Source organism: Dromiciops gliroides, chromosome 6 (assembly GCF_019393635.1).
Source record: "Dromiciops gliroides isolate mDroGli1 chromosome 6, mDroGli1.pri, whole genome shotgun sequence".
NCBI lineage: Eukaryota > Metazoa > Chordata > Mammalia > Microbiotheria > Microbiotheriidae > Dromiciops > Dromiciops gliroides.
The window spans coordinates 49,361,046-49,378,133 of NC_057866.1; the positions used below are offsets into that span (position 1 = coordinate 49,361,046).

Consider the following 17,088-nt stretch of genomic DNA (forward strand, 5'->3'; position numbering starts at 1 on the left):
AAGTGACTTATCCATGTTTATTTTTCTATTTTCCATTTCCTAAAGAGAAGATTGTATGGGAGAGATGCTAAGTTACAATTAGATAAAAAGATCAGAAATTTAATTTAGGGAACTTGGAGGAGGACTTAGGGATAGAGTAAAAAGAAAAGACAGATTAAAGGCAGTAGAAAGTGATGGATTCAAGAAGAAGGAAAATGAGAACAGAGGTAAGACACTAACAAGTCACTGAACCTCTGCTTCCCCAGTTTCTCCATTCGTAAAACGGGAGGAATAATAGCACCTGCCTCAAAGGGCTGTTTTGTGAATAAAATGACACCATCTTTATAAAGCCCTTAGCACAGTACCCGGCACATGGTAGGCACTTAATAAATGGTCACTGATCAAGTGCTTTGTGATTTTTTTTTTGTTTGTTTTTTGTTTTTTTAGTGAGGCAATTGGGGTTAAGTGACTTGCCCAAGGTCACACAGCTAGTAAGTGTTAAGTGTCTGAGGCCAGACCCGAACTCAGGTACTCCTGAATCCAGGGCCAGTGCTCTTCTATCCACTGCGCCATCTAGCTGCCCCGCTTTGTGATTTTTTAAATCAATATTCATTTTTATTATTCCTGGGCAAATAAGATAAATTGAAAAAGTCACAGATTAGAAAAGGGAAGTGAAGCTCAATGTCCTTGTCAAGGTGTGAGTGGATATTAAAAGTGGAGGCAAGCGAGGGCTCTGGGATTCTAGGGGACAAAGAGTGGAAGGGAGTAAGCGTGTACATAGTGCTTGCTCACTGTGTGCCAGGCACTGTGCTATGTGCTCTACAAATATGAATTGATGTCAGCCTCACATAAGCTCTGAGAGGATCATTATCCCCATTTTACAGGTGAACAAACTGAAGTAGACAGAGATGAGGGTACTTGCCCAGGATCACAAAGCAAGCAAATAACTGAAGCAACACTTCAGTTCAACTTCAACTTCAACAAAAGTCTTCTAGGCTCCAGGCCCAACACTCTCTCCTTGGTTTAAGAAGGCTGGGGAAATAGAGGCATGACAGAGGAGTAATGGGGGATTTACATTTCCTGCAAATCTACAGTAGCTTTCTCAGTGCTAAAAGAAGAACTGGCTTTGTTAAATAAATTCTCTCCTGTATCTGATTCTCTCCAAGAGGGAGGAATGACTACTGAGGCAGAAATGGAAAACACCTCAGTGCTTCAGATAGAGGAGGAAAGGGAGGCTGGAGAACAGACTGACCCATTCCTGAGATTTTGGGAGAGCAAATTTACCAAGTCAAAGATCTGACTAGGCCACTCTTCTACTTAAAAAGCTTTAATGGTCCCTTACTACTTCTCTGTCACTTAAAGCCTTCCATAATCTGGTTCCAACTGGTTCTCCAGACTAATTTCCCATTGCTATCTCACATTGGTGGTAAGAAGTGTGATAAAATAATGGGATTTGGCAGATACTCAAAGGCTCCCCTAGAGATTAATCTAAACTGATTGAATTAAGTGAGAGTGATTTGACTTTGCTGATTCGTCTACTTCAAGTTAATTAGATTGTAACCACACCTGGCTAGCCCTTAAGAAGATATTGTTCCTAGAAGCTAAGGACTTTGAACTCACTTCCACACTCAGTTTGAGGGGAGTTCATAATTGAAGCAGGCTTGTGGCAGAGGACTTGAGGAAGAACCTGACCAGGCTGGAACTCTAGGCTATATAGGCCTTTTCTTAACTTTCTGAACTCCATGTGAATACCTGGTATGCTTTAATAGATGCTTATTGCCCAAAGACTGGTGCTAAAGCTTCTAATTTAAGACGACCACACATTTAGATTTGTAAACATCACAGAGGTAAAACTGGGACTCAACCACATGACCAGTGGCGAAGTTCAGCATTCTTTTCCTACTGTTTCTCTTTGGGAAGAAGAAGGATTTTTACATCACACCTGACATTTATAAGGAAGATATAATCTGGATTATTTTAAACAATTCTACAAATAATAAATACGTATTCTTCCAAATATATTTGTGCTGGAAAAAGAAATGCACTAAAATATTTAATTGATGTATATTCTTAATGTTTCTACTTTATAAAAGACTGACAGTTAGAAGTTGGGCAATTTTAACTACATTCCTTTTAACTGGAGAAATAACAACCGTTTTGATTCAGTTAATAGAACAAATCAGATAGCTATTCATCAATGTGTGACACTATAAAATAATTATTATGCAAAGAAGAATTTTTTCCCCTTTAGCTATGTCCCCTTTTAATCATTTTACCTTACTGAAACACCTTCAAAAAACCAGGGTTTCTCAATTAAAATTTGTAGACAGGGACAGCTACAGTTGTGACATCATAGCACCATGAGCCTTAAATATAGTAGGCACTGAATAAGTGTTTGTGAGATGGAATACTGATTGTCATTTAAATTAAAACATTTCCCACTCCACTTTTCTTGTTACCTGCTTTAACAGAAAATGGCTTCTCAAGCAGAAATACTGTTTGCTTCCAATGAGTTTGGGTAGTGTGGGGACCCGTGGAGAATAAGACCTGCAGAAGCAGAGTTCAAAAGTAATTGATTGAGTACAAGAGTTTTAATATCATGCTATATTAATCAATACCAAACACATAGCAAATGCTTGCAACAGCAAAATATGACTAAATATATATCAACCAGAAGGCAAACTCCAGACAAAAAAATACAATTAATAAAATGAATTCATTACATAACCTGTCATACTTACTTTTTTGTGGCAGTTTTTTTTGAAAAAGATATCAAAGTAGCCAGCAATTGCCTATTAAAAAAAGAAAAAAGGAACATCAAAAATGACTATAATATTAAAGATATCATATTAATGATCATTTCTGGGGCAGCTAGGTAGCACAGTGGATAGAGCACCAGCCCTGGATTCAGGAGGACCTGAGTTCAAATCTGGCCTCAGACACTTGACACTTACTAGCCGTGTGACCCTTGGCAAGCCACTTAACCCCAATTGTTTCACAAACAACAACAAAAAAAATTGAAAAATAAAATTATTCCTTTTTTAGGTAGAGAATCTCTTCCTAGATCACTGAACAAAGAGATCTATTTTTCAAATTACATCCCCTTTTAACAAGGTACCAAGTACCTGGCATTCCTTCTACAGGCAAAGAAAGTACCTTCTTCACTGCATTTCCTTCTTATCGCAATATATTTTCCCATACACAAAAATTTATTCAATCCAATACAGGTGAAATGATGCTTTTAGGTCCATAATACTACTGGTATCAACTATACTATTCAACATTTCGCACAGATGACTCCTCCTTTCCCTCTTTCTTTGACATCAATGGAGCATAGGCCTAGTAGTAGTATTGTTTAGTCAAAAGGTATCCACAGTTTAAGAGGAAAAGGAAAAAAAACAACTGTGAATACCTTTTGACTAAACAATACTAGTGACTTGACTGGCAAAGATGGGAAGAGGAAGTTAATGTGTCTCTTACAACTACTCCAAAGATCTAGGAAACGAGACTTCACCTAGGAATTGGTCTATACAAGATACAGGTAAGAAAGAAATGACTATACTATACAAAAAAGGAGGAATCTGATCAGATTAAAGAAGATCAGAACATATACAAGAGTCTGGTATAGAAGTATATTCACCTCAAGGGGGAAATAAAAAAAACAAGGACTGAGGGAAAGGATGAACAAGAGGAATGGTAAATTCAGAGAGGGATTAGTCATATGAAAAAGAAATTCTAATGTCAGGAGAAGTTTTAAAAGGAAGAAAAAAGGGGAAAATTGGGAAATGGGATGTGGGTGAGGGGGGAAAAACGGGACAAGAGGGCTGGAGCAAATTGCATTTTGTGTTGTGCACACCTTTTCCTTCTCACCACCTGCTCTATTTTGTAAAGGGGTGGAGGGTAGAGAGCAAAGAGAAAAAGATGTATAAGAGAATAAGGTGGAGGAAAATACACAATAATCATAACTATAAATGTAAATAGGATGAACTCACCCATAAGATGGAAGCGCCTAATAGAATGGATTAGAAAGCAGAAACCAACAACACACTGTTTATAAAAACCAAGTGAAACATAAAGATACACAGAGAATTAAAATAAAAGACTGAAGCAAAACCTACTATTCTTCTACTGAACTCCCAAAAGCAGGGTAAGCAATCATGATTTTAGACAAGGCAAAAGAAAAAACTGACCTGATAAAGAGATAAAAAGGGGAATCAACATAATGCTGAAAGTAACTAATGAACTAATATTAGTACTTAACATAGGCACTAAGTGGGACAGAATCTGTCACAGGGGAAATAGGTGGTGGTGCAAGAATTACACTCTCTTGCACACAATCCAATTAGAATAAAATAGTCTTTTATGTGGGCACTAGAGAAAGTGACCAAGAGGGAAGTCTTTCCCTCAAGGGGAGAAAATGGCTGAGACAACATGATTCTCTGAGGCACATTTCTCCTCGACAGGGAGGGAGGCCCAAGCCTTTATAGAGGACAGAGGGAGGGGGTACTGACTATGGAAAGTTCCCTTTGGGGGTGGAGAAAAGCTTGAATGAGGGGTGGTAGTCCTGGCTTCTGGAGTTATCTCCATTCCCTGGCACCAATCTGGCAGCAGCTACCCCTAATGGGAGTTACCCCAGACCCATATCAGAATCTACTAAAAGGAAAAGTTAAACAAATAACAGAGAAAAATAGCCAGTAAAACTATAATACTTGGGAACTTCAATGTATTTTAGACCTAAATGACTGAAACAAACAAAAATAATAATAAAAAAAGAAAGAAGCACCTGAAGAGAATTTTAGAAATGTTAGATATAAAAGATTTCTAGGTATCACTGAATGGGAATAGGAAGGAGCAAATCTATTTTGCAGCATGTCTTAGGGTATAAAATTCCCAGAAAAATGCAGAAAGCAGAAATATCAAGTTATATTCAATAAAGAACTATTAAAGAAAGGATTAAAAATAATTGGAGGTGAAATAATTTAATTCTAAAGAATTGGTAGTTCAAAAAACAAACCACAAAAACAATAGATCATTTTATCAAATAAAATGAAGCAATATGACAATATAAAAATAATTGTGGGATGTAGCCAAAGCAGACTTTAGGGGAAAATTTATCTCTCTAAACACGTTTATCATTAAAAAAGGAGAACATATTGAGCATAAAACTCCACTAGTGAAAAAAAAATCAAATTAAAAAAAATTTAATAGCAAACTGGAAAAATTTTAAATGAAAGGATATATTAACAAAACTGAAAAGCAAAATGCTCCCATCAAATTAATAAAGATAGGAGCTGGGGGTGTTTTTTTGGAGGAAAAAAACAGCCATCAGCTAAAAAGAAAAGCAAATTACTCGTATCAAAATGAAAAAGGTGAATTCACAAGTAAAGAAGTAAAAATTAGAAACTATGTTGTTCTCCCATATGCCAACAAAACAGACAACTTTAATTAAATAGATGAATGTTTATAAAAAATATAAAATTTTAAGATTAAAACAATAGAAATTTACCCCAATCTTAATGTATTAAAAAAGTTCAACAATCAAAAAAGGAATTCCCAAAGTAAAAACTAGATGAATTAACAAGCAAATTTTATCCTATATTCAAAGAACAAATAATTCAATATTAAATAAACTACTTGCAAAAATAAGAAGGGATTCTTACCAAATTCCTTCTATGATACAAATGTGATCTTGATACTTTAACTGGAGACAGTCAAAACCAAAAGAAAACTATAGACCAACATCCCTAGCAAATATCAACACAACAAATTTAAACAAAATATTAACAAAGAAGCTACAGCATTTATGCCAAAAAGAACAAATTCTATGGGTAGGTATATCAGGAATTAGGATTGGAATATTTATAAACATAACAGATGATATTAACAACAACAATGATCACATAAACAGATGAAGAAAAAGCTCTTGGGAAAATATAACAACCATTTCTGTTAAAAATAATATAAACATTGAAATAAATGGACCTTTTCTTCATATGGCAAGTCTTATTGATCTAAAACCAGAACCAGCATTAATTTTAAGGGGGATAAATTGGAGGCCTTTCCAATAAGATCAGAAGTAAAGCAAGGAAAGCCATTATTACCAGTACTATTTGACATAGTATTAGCTACAGTGAGAAGAAAAAGAAGTTGAACAAATAAACACAGGAAAGCAACAGACACAATTATTGCTTTTTCTAGATGATAATGAGAGTTTACTTACTGAACCAAGAGAGTCAACTAAATATTTTAAAAATTGAAAATAAATTCAGCAAAGCTGCAGCACATAAAATAAATCTACACAAGTCACCAACATCCCTGTATATTACCAACAAAATTCAGCAGGAATAGAGAAATTTCATTCAAATCAACTACTGCTGCTGGCAAAACTTGAAAGCATTATAAAAGAAATTAGGTTTAGATGAACATCTCACACCATATACCATTATGTTTAAAATAGATATATGACTTAAACATACATCACAAACAAATTAGATAAATAAGAAAGAGACTTCCTTTCAAATCTATGGATATGATCAAACAAGCGAAAGAGGAGATCCTAAAAGATAAAATGGACAATTTTAATTTTATAAAACTAAACAATTTTTACACAAACAAAACCAATACAGTTAAAATTAGAAGGAAACAGTTAACTGGAAATAAATTCTTTGCAGCAAGCTTTTTTTGATAATAGTCTTTTTTTTTAAAAGAAATTTAGAAAAGGCAAAATCTGTAAGACTAAGAGAATCATTTTCCATTTGATAAATGGCCAAAGCATATGAATAGACAGTTCTTAAAGAAAGAAATGCAAGCTATCATGAGCCATATGAAAAATATGTTCCAACTAATAGATAAAGGAATGAAAATTAAAGCATCTCTGGTATGGGTATGACAATAATAGATTGGCCAAGATGACAAAAAGAGGAAAATGGCAAATGTTAGAAGAGCTGCTGAAAAACAAGAATATTAATGCGCTATTGCCATAGCCATGAATTGGTCTATTCTACAGAGAAATTTTAACCATATCTAAAAAGTCACTTAACAGTGCATACCCTTTGATCCAGCTATAAGAGCTATATGAAAAGATGAAAGAAAAAAACCTATATGTACAAAAAATTTTATTTATATCAGCTCTTTTTGTAGTAGAAAAGAGCTAGAAATGGGGGGGGAGGGGGAAGAGCATCAGATGTGAAATAGCTCAACAAATTATGGCATGTGAATATGACGGAATGTTATTGTGCTATAAGAAATGATGAAACCTAAGAAGACTTGCATGAACTGATGCAGAGTGAAGTGAGCAGAACCAAGAAAACAATTCATAGAACAAAACTATTGTAAAAACAAACATTGAAATAAATTTGAAAGACATGATTATGAATTGTGCTACCTAACTTCTGATGGAGAGGCTATGGATTCAAGATGCAGAATGAGAATTGGACATAGACAACATGAGAATTTGTTTTGCTTGACCATACATTTCTATTACAAGGATTTCTTTTTGTCCAATAGGGTGGGTGTGGGTAGGTAAGACAATAAATGCTTTAGTGGCCTCTTGGAATAACTCCAAATTGCCTTCTACAATGTTTAGACCAATTTACAGGTCCACCAATAGTGCCTTAATGTGCCAGTTTCCAAAAGACCTCCTAACTACTGTAATTTTCGTTCTTTCTTTGACATATTAGTCAATCTGTAGGGTGAAAGATGGAGTTCTGGAGTTTAATTTGCATTTTTCTAACTATTAGTGGCTTGGAGCACTTTTTTATATAGCTATTGATAGCTTGGATTCCTTCCTTTGAGAACTATTTGCATTCTTTGTTCATTTATCTACTGGGGATTAGGCTCTTATTCTTATATATTTCAGTTTCTCGAATATCTTAGAAGTGAGACCATTATCAGAGAAACCTGCTACATAGATTTTTTTCCCTAACTGTTTCTAACTTTAAATGCACTGGTTTTGTTTGTGCAAAACCATTTTAATTTTATAATAAAAATTATCCATTTTATTTTCTGTGATCCTCTCTATAACTCATTTGGCCATAGGGAGCTCTCTATATGCAGGCACAAAAAGGCATTTCACGCTCTTCTAAATAGTTTATGATGTGACCTTTTATATCTAAGTCATACATCCACTAGAGAACTGCCCAGGAGTACTAAGAGGTTAAGCGACTTACCCAGGTCACGGAGCAAGTATCTGACCAAGGCAGGATTTGCCTGAATCCTGCTCTTCCTGACTCCTAGCTCCTTCTTGATTCATTCTGCCATGCTGACAGAAAAATAGGTCTATATTGACATTATTTTAGTTTAGCCCTCCAAGATATGATTATAGTGACAGGATATCTTTTGGAAGGCAGAAAATGGTAGAGTCTAGACAATCAAAATATGAATTCTGTTGACAATCTTCTCATATGGCAATACGACAATATGACAATGACTCAAAAATGGAGGATGTCATATAATCTCTTTTCCTATCTAAATGCTATTTTTCCAAGCGAAGATTTTCCTGATGACACAAAAACCTCTTTTATAAAAATGAAACCACATATAGATATTCTGGAGTTTGGGCTTTGGCATCTTTTTGATTTACTGCTTTGTTAACTGCTATTAAAAACCTTTTCCTGATATCTTTTTTATATTGCTGTCACCATTTCCCAATGATTCCTTCCCCCTTCACTGTTCAGCAGGTGAATCAAATAACAAACCAAGTAACAAATAAGACACATAAATCAACCCATACTTCATGTCTGAAAATGCCTTTCTTTTTCTGTACCAAGAACAGATTACACTTTGACTGAAAGGGGGAGGCAAGCTTTCTAGTTGATCTGGAGTCACAGTTTGTTAAGTTCTGAAGCCTTTCAATGTATAATAGCCATTTTATGTTTCTTGTTAAAAGGCACGAAAACAAATCCTAGTTACCTAGTACATGTGTGCTGACTAATTGGCATGTGTGTGAATAAATGTAGTAAGTGTATGAAGAAACTGAAAATGTAGTTTGAAAGGAAAGAGAGGAGACCTGCTGCTTTCTCCTCATGAAATCCCCAGCACGGCATATTTTCAGTACAGCTTCACTTGTTTCTTTTTCTCAGGGAAGCAGTGCGGTGTGGCTCGGTGGACTGGGAAATAAAGAACCTGAAGTCAAGTTTCATTCTGCCACTTACTACTTGGGTGATTTTGCACAAATTAATTTCTCTGGAGGTCACTTTCTTCAGATGTAAAATAAGGAGGTTGGAAGAGATGACTTACAAGGTCCCTTTTAGCTCTAAATCTATGATTTAAAGTCTAGAGCAAAGTACCACAAATATTAGGGAAAGATTTAAAAATGTAATTTCAAAATTGAAGTAGAACGACCATAGATAAAAGTAGTTAAAACTTTAAGACAATTAAAATCCCAAGCTAAAGGAGGGAAACCAATAGTAAATAAGCAACTAAAGAGTTCACACACAAAAAAAGCCATTGACAAAATTCAACATTTTTAGTTCATACACTTATTCTGACTTCTGTAGTTTTAAGAAAAAAAACTCCATTATGCTATCAACATTTTGGCTAATGGGAAAATAATGCATTGTTTAAAAAGAGGCATTTGTTTAATGCTTATAAAATATGTTAAAGTACATTGATTATTGAAAGTCATTATAAAGCTAATTTGTGTAATACACTTCTTTTGTTGACAATATAACATCTATTGGATTTTGTACATTAATATAGAATCCAAGCAAAACTCAATACATTGCCTTTGGGGTTATTGAATCTTAATACACCAGCAGAAAAATCACCATCTTTGGCAACCTTTTGTTAGCTAGCAACAAAGCCTTATCTAGTATCAGTTGCTGAATTACCAGAGAAGACCAAGTAGATAACTAAAACATCTGGAACGTTGAGATTTGTTTTGCAAATGCACAGATTTGCTATTTTTTCTAAATCTCTTTTTATAATATTTAGTTCATTTCAAAAGTGTGCCTTTTCCTATTACTTATGCAGTAAAGCTTACTAAATTATTGTTTTACTAAACTTACTGGGTGGGACTAATTACTTTCAATCCTGACTGTGGTCATGTAGTAAAATTGTCATTGGAAACTAAAAATATTCAACATAGTAACTCTAAGGAAATAAAAATGGTACTTCCAATTATAATAATAAAAATTTTGAGCTGGAAGGGACCTTAGAAAACATTTCCATTTAATAGATGAAGAAGCTGAGGCATACAGTGGTAAAGTAACTCGGTAAGGGTTACACAGAGAATTATTGCTGAGCTGAAATTGGAACCATTGTTTTCTGAACTCATCAGGCATCTTCATTAAACTGCCCTCTTAAAATCTTTGATAAATATTTTGACTGATGGGCAAAATTTTCCCTTATAGTCCCTAGATATATTAGATAATACAGCTAGAAAATTGCTATAGGTCAAATGCAGACAATGAAGGCAGTTTAGTATAAAGGAAATAGCGATGGTTTTGGAGTTAGACAATCTTTGTTAAAATCCCACTTGTTCCACTATCTAGGTGATTGTAGGCAAGTCATTCGGTTTTTTGGCCTTCAGTTTCCTAATCTGTAAAATGGGGCAATTAGACTAGATGACCTCTAAGAATGATTCTAGTTCTAAAGCTATGATTTTATGATGCCAGCAGAGTACAGGGAGAATACCCTGAAATAGGCATCAGAAGCCTAGTTTTCAGTTCCAGCTGTGAATGACCTCTCTGTATCTTTGTGACCTTGAGTAGTTTTTATCATTAGGTCTCACTCTCCTTCAGTTATAATACCTTGTCACTCTAAATGCCTCCTTGGAAGGGAACGTGATTTTGATGGACTTCTCTACCGACATAGATCCCAGTTCCCACCACATTTCTAGTGGAATGTCATTCTCTCCTATGTTTTTCTGATAAATCCAACATGCTGATGGAAGCTCCTCGCTCAGTTAATCAACCAGGAAGCAACTATTAATTGCCTATACACACATGCATACACATGCAAGGCAATTTAGAGGCAACTAAAACCTGAGAAGATCATGAAGAGTCTAACAGAGGGAGCACCACTGGAGCTGAGCTTTGAAGCAATCTGAGGGGATGCTAAAGAGCAGTGCTATATCCGAGTGAAAGATGAAATCACTCTTCAATCTTCTTTATTTGCTTCTCCAAGAACCCCCTTTGCATTACCCTCTTATTTACATGCAACATCTTTATATCTTCTCATTTCTTTCATAGCAACAACATTCTTATTGGTAGGGCTTATTAGGTTTCTTCCTCCCAAACCCATTATCTCCTGCCCTACTTTGGCCCCTGATGGTGGTGGAAAGCACTAAGAGTGATGCTGTGAATCCTTCTGCCAGCTACAGAGGTGATTAAGATGTGCTCCCTCTTGAATACCTCAAGGAGGTGCTACTTTTTTTTTTGTCTTTTTTTTGTTTTGTTTTCCCAACTTGAAACCATTAATTTTTCCTCAACAGTAATTTTAAGAACAGGTAGGCAATAACAATAAACAAAAGGATATGAAGCCTATAGCATATGGTATCCATAATAAAAAATAAACCAATATTTGTTAAATGCTAACAGCAAGCATCAAAGATGTCTACTTAGTTGAAATTACAGAAGCAGATGGAAAAGTTTTCCATTTAGTTTTAAGTGAAAAGGAAAATAACACAACAAAGACTAGGGGGAAATTATACAATTGGGACAAGAGTTACTCAGGATTCCAGTCACCTTTAAGACTTAAACAGTTCATTGTTTTGATACTCAAGTGGCTAAGGCAAGGAGTGAAAGAAACATTAGTAAATAACAAACCAATTCAATCCAATTAAAATATAGTAAGCATCTACTGTGTATAGAGCATTGGACTAGTTGGGATTCAAAGATTAGGAAAAAATACAATCTCTGCTCTTACCGGGCTTACAGTCTAATGTAGCATACACTCAAATAACTATGATATAATTAAGAAGTACAAAAGGTAAAAAGTACTATGTGAGACTTTTTTATTTAGGGAGAGGGGACCTTTGCCAACTGGAATGAACAGGGAATGCTTTAATGGAAAAAGTGGTATTTGTGTTGGATTTTTAAAGGATAGGCAGAAATTCAACAGATGAAAGAAGGGAATTAAATGAGACATATATGGAGGGGTGGTAGGCTATTCAGTTTTGTTTTTTTGTTTGCAGGGCAATGAGGATTAAGTGACTTGCCCAGGGTCACACAGCTAGTAAGTGTCAAGTGTCTGAGGCTGGATTTGAACTCAAGTCCTCCTGAATCCAGGGCCAGTGCTCTATCCACCGCACCACCTAGCTGCCCCGAAGATTAGTTTTTAAATAACTAGCAAAAAAGATTAGTCTTGAAGAAACAAAAAGGATGGAATGGAAAGAGGAGAGGGGAGAGGTGAAAAAACATGTTAGGAGACTACTGCAACAGTTAAAGCACTGGTAATGGTAGCTTGTATTGGAGTAGTCTCAATAAAAAAGAGAAGATGGGATAAATGGGAAAAATACTGCCCAAGTAGAATTCAAAATAATCAAGTAAACTAAAACTAAACAGCTAAATTACCATAAGTAACATTTGAAATTATAAGACAAACTGAAAATGTATAGCAAAAAGTAATAAACATTGGGATTATTTTTCCAAGGCACTGAAAACATAAAGATTAAATTTTTTTTAAAAACTAGGTTTGAGATAGGAAGCTACTTTCAGTGAAAATTGTTGGCTTGTAGGAGAATGGGGAAAGGAAAATGTTTTGCTACACAATCAATAACTCATTACTGTAGCCCCAAAAAACTTACTGATTCTTGTGATGTAACCTCTATAAAGTTTTCAAATTCAGACAAGTTATAAAAGTCATTAATGGTTCACAAAGTGCTACTTTGCCCTGACCATACATTTGCATACCCTGTATATAAGTGACAATCCACTGGTCTGTGTATTTCACTCTTTTAGAATCATAGACTTCTAGGGCCTGAAGGGACATTAGGAATTTATCTTATTCATATCGTCTTGGTTTATAGATGAGAAAATTAAAGCTCAAGAGATGAATTGACTTGCTAGGAGTCACATAAGGAAATCCTGTCTTAGTTCTCTTCTTTGATAAGTATCACAGACCAAGGAAGAAAGACTGGGAGCTAAATGACATACACTGAAGATCTTCTAAAGAGGAAGCTGGACCCTCAGAGGGAGAAGCAGCTAGCATCTTGAAAGAGATGGTAATAGAGAGGCACAGGTGTGAGGGGAAGGAAGGAGTCCTGGGGATTAGTGAATCCTGGTTGATAGGTCCGGAGTTCATTTCAATTCAAATCAACAAACAGTTCCTTAAGTACCTTCTAGGCACTGTGGTAGGAGCTTAAATGAGGGGAAAGGTATGAGATGAACACCGACAAGTCATACAAAATAAACACAAAGTAACTAGGGGAGGCACTAACAATCGGGGCATGGGACATTCTTGAACTCATACACGTAGGTGGTAGATAGAGTGCTGGACTCAGAATTAGGAAGGCACGCGTTCAAATTTGGCCTCATTCACTATGTGACCCTGGGCAAGCCACTTCACCGCTTTCTACCTCAATTTTCCCATCTGTAAAATGGGGATAATGATAGCACACACCCCACCCCCCAATCTGTAAAGCGCGATATAAATGCTAGCTACTGCTGCTACTACAGCTGCTCCTGCTTAAGCCAACTTTGAATGGAACTAGGCAGGGATTCTAAGGCACAGAAGTAAGGAGGGAGTGCCTTCTAGGCACGCAGGCTGGATAGCCTGAGCAAAGGCAGAGATAGGAAGTGGAACATAAGAGCTGAGGAACAGCAAGGAGGGCAGTTTGACTGGAACACAGATAAGGCAAAGAACCTAGAAAGGTAGAATGGTGTCGGCTTTAAATGCCAAACAGACGAGTTTTAATTTTCTCATAGAGACAACTGGGAGCCATTGAAACTATCTGAGTAGGGATCACAGATTCAGAGGTAGAAGGGTCTTTATGGGTCACTAAGTCACACTCCCTTATTATACAAATGAAGAAACTAAGTCACAAAAAGGTATGCGCCTGGCCAAACTCAGGTCCTTCCTGACTGAATCCAGTCCTTTCCATACTCCACCACCTCGATGACTAGAAGAGTGATGTGGTCAGACCTCTCCTTTGATGGCTTTGTGGCACATAGACTGGAAAAGAGAAAGACTTGAGGCAGAGAGGCCAATGAGAAAGCTACTATGAAATAGTTCAGGAGAAAGATGATAAGCACTTGAGTTAGGACAGTGGCTATGTGAGTGAAGAGAACAGAGATATTGTGGAAGTGGAAATAATGAGGTGGGTAAATGACTGGAAGTAAGGGATGAGGAAGAATGAAGGATCAAGGTTAATTTCAGGATTTTAAACCTGGAAGAATAGCACGATGTTAATTCCCTTAATGGAAACTGGGCAGGTAGAAAGACAAGTACAACTCTGAGATATCCCAGGTGGAATAGCTGAGGAGGCAGGCAGGACTACAGCCTGGAAGACAACTGTACCTAAGTGGACTTGGGAGCTGTATGTATAGAAATGACACTGGAACAAAAAAGGTTTGGGGAGGCGGTGGGGACTGAGGGGGAGAGAGTGAAAGAGAGAGAGAGTATCCAGGATAAAACCTTGAGCATAACCATGAAAAAGCTATGGGACATGGATGATGATCCATCAAAGGAGGCTATGAAGGAATGATCAGATAGGCAGGAGAATGCAGAGCCCTGAAATCACAGGGAGGGAGGAGTAATCCTAAGGAAGGGATGATCAACAGAGTCAAATATTATAGAAAGATGAAGGAAAATGACTGAGAAAAAGCCACTGGATTTTAGAAATTATGAGAACAGTTGTTAACTTGGGAGAGACCAATTTCAGGAGAAAGGTACAGAGTTGGAAATCACTGAGGAATAATAGGATTTAAGGAAGTAAAAAAATCATTGCCTAGGAGTTGGCTGTGAAAGTAAAGAACATTATCAAGTGTTGGCTTGAAGGCATGGGAGGGTCTAGTGAAGACTTCTGTTTAGTTTTTAAAGGATAAGGGTGATCTGGAGGAAAGAGGCTAATAATAGCAGCTAACAGTTATATAGTGTTTACTATGTGCCAGGAACGGTGTTAAGTGCTTTACAATATGATCTCATTTGATCCTTACAACAATCCTGGGTAGTAGGAGCTAGTATTATCCCCACTTTAGAGATGAGAAAACCAAGACAACAAGGAATAAGTGACTTGCCTGGGGGTCACAAAGCTAGTCAGGTCACATTTGAACTCAGGTCTTCCAGACTCCAAGCTCTGTGCTCCATCCACTAAGCCACCTAGCTCTACTCATTTATGCTAAAAACCCTAGAAAATAGAGTCAGAAGGGCCACTATTTAATATGATAAAAAGTATAGCTCTAAACCCCCAAACCAGTATTATTTGTATTGGGGAAACATTAAAAAGTAGCTTTCCCCAAAAATACAGCATTAAAGCAAGAATGTACCCTTCTCATAATTATGTGACAATTTTAGACATGTAAGGACAACAATAAAGAAACCAAAGGCAAAGAAAACATCAGCAAAGAAGAAACAAATTATTTGCTCTTTGGCAGGATGATACTTAACTTAGAAAACTTCAGCGAATCAGCACATAAACTATTTGAAACAATTAATAGCTTGAATAAAGTAACATCATATAAAATAACCCATAAATATCAACATAATTTTAATAGCAAAATAATTCAGAAGTAAATAAAAGAAAAACAGCAATTAAAATAAAATTTGCAAAATGCATAAAGTGTCTGGAATTCAGTCTGCCAAGGTACACGCAAGGCTTGTATAGATAATTACAAATCACCCTTAAGAATTACAAATAACAATACTAATTTTAATAAACAATTTTAGGAGCATACTAAACAAACCATCAAGGGGATACTTTTTAGAACTGAACAAAATAATAAAATTTATTTGAAGGAGGAAAGGTCTATAATTTCAAAGGACATAAGGAAGAAGGGTAAATAAAGTGGGAATCATATTGGAGGGGACGGAAATAGCATAGAGAACAATAATTAAAATGGTGAGGAAACCCTAGAAGTAGTGTGGAGACCAAGGCCACAAAAAGATAAGGTGAAAGCTCACTTATCAGTGTGGGGGTCCAGGGGTGCAATTCAAGTTTCCTGTGGGAATGAGGTAAAGATTATGGTCAGAGAGCAGGAGGTATAGTCAGCTAGGAAGTAATAAGAAGGACAGGTATATGACCATAATCAATTTACATACCCATTACATACTCCAAAAGAGACATAATGCAAAGATGGATGATTTAATATATTTTAATTCTTAAGGACAGATATTTTTGTTAAGCCAAAATGACCTTCCCTAAGAATCCAACTAAGAGAGAGGCAAGAGAAAATGAGAAAACAATAAAAGTGTAATCCCCAAAGATTCAATTATAAAAGACTGAAAAATTAAGAGGAACAAAGACATAGTAATGCTAGAATAGTACAAGGAATCTTAAATTCATTTGAAACTATTTGAATTTTCTCTCAAGTTTTTTTGTCAGAAAAACCTGCAAAAAACAACATCGACAAAGTCCTGGTTAGGTATCCTTGATATATTATCAGAGAATGTTGAAATGTCTTAAGTGTAAAATGTAGGGAAATTGCTAAGGAGAATACTTTGCACAGATATTACAAGTTAACATAGATGAGTATAATTTATACCATTAAGAAGCTGAGAAGATTCATGGATTATAGGTTGTCAATAAGAAAGGTTTCATACATGAGAAGAACACATAAGAATCAAGATACTTCTTCAGGAACACAAATCCCTTTTAAATGATATACTTCACTGCTTTGCTCTAAAATTGGAGTTTTTTTTAAAACTTCAAAGACTAAGAGGATAAAATTGCCAAACAGAAAAGATATAAGGGCAAAAAGTGACATGCATACTATGCCTTTGGGTAACTACAGGATATGTAGTTTCTAAGCAATGAAAGGAAAACTAGAATATGAAATAAAAATTGAAAATAATCTTTTTGATTGTTCAGGCCATCAATGGAAGAAATTAGTGAAAAAATATCATCTGAAATAACAAATCCTTTATATCAAGCTTTGAAATTGGTCGTATAACCTTTTTATCCTCTATAGATATAGCTATATTATTAATTAAAAATTAACTATTCCTGAT

General features: G+C 35.7%; 1 protein-coding gene across 2 annotated transcripts in view; it reads right to left on the reverse strand.

Annotated features, from left to right (window-relative positions):
* PRMT3 (protein arginine methyltransferase 3) overlaps window positions 1-17,088 on the reverse strand; it is a 145,829-nt gene that overhangs the window by 17,637 nt on the left and 111,104 nt on the right. For both annotated transcript variants that reach the window (XM_043973313.1, XM_043973311.1), the window contains exons 14-15: window positions 2,721-2,771; window positions 2,439-2,526 (exon numbers count right to left, since the gene is read on the reverse strand). In XM_043973313.1, coding sequence (XP_043829248.1) covers window positions 2,439-2,526; window positions 2,721-2,771 — 139 coding nt within the window. The remainder of the gene's footprint in view (window positions 1-2,438; window positions 2,527-2,720; window positions 2,772-17,088) is intronic.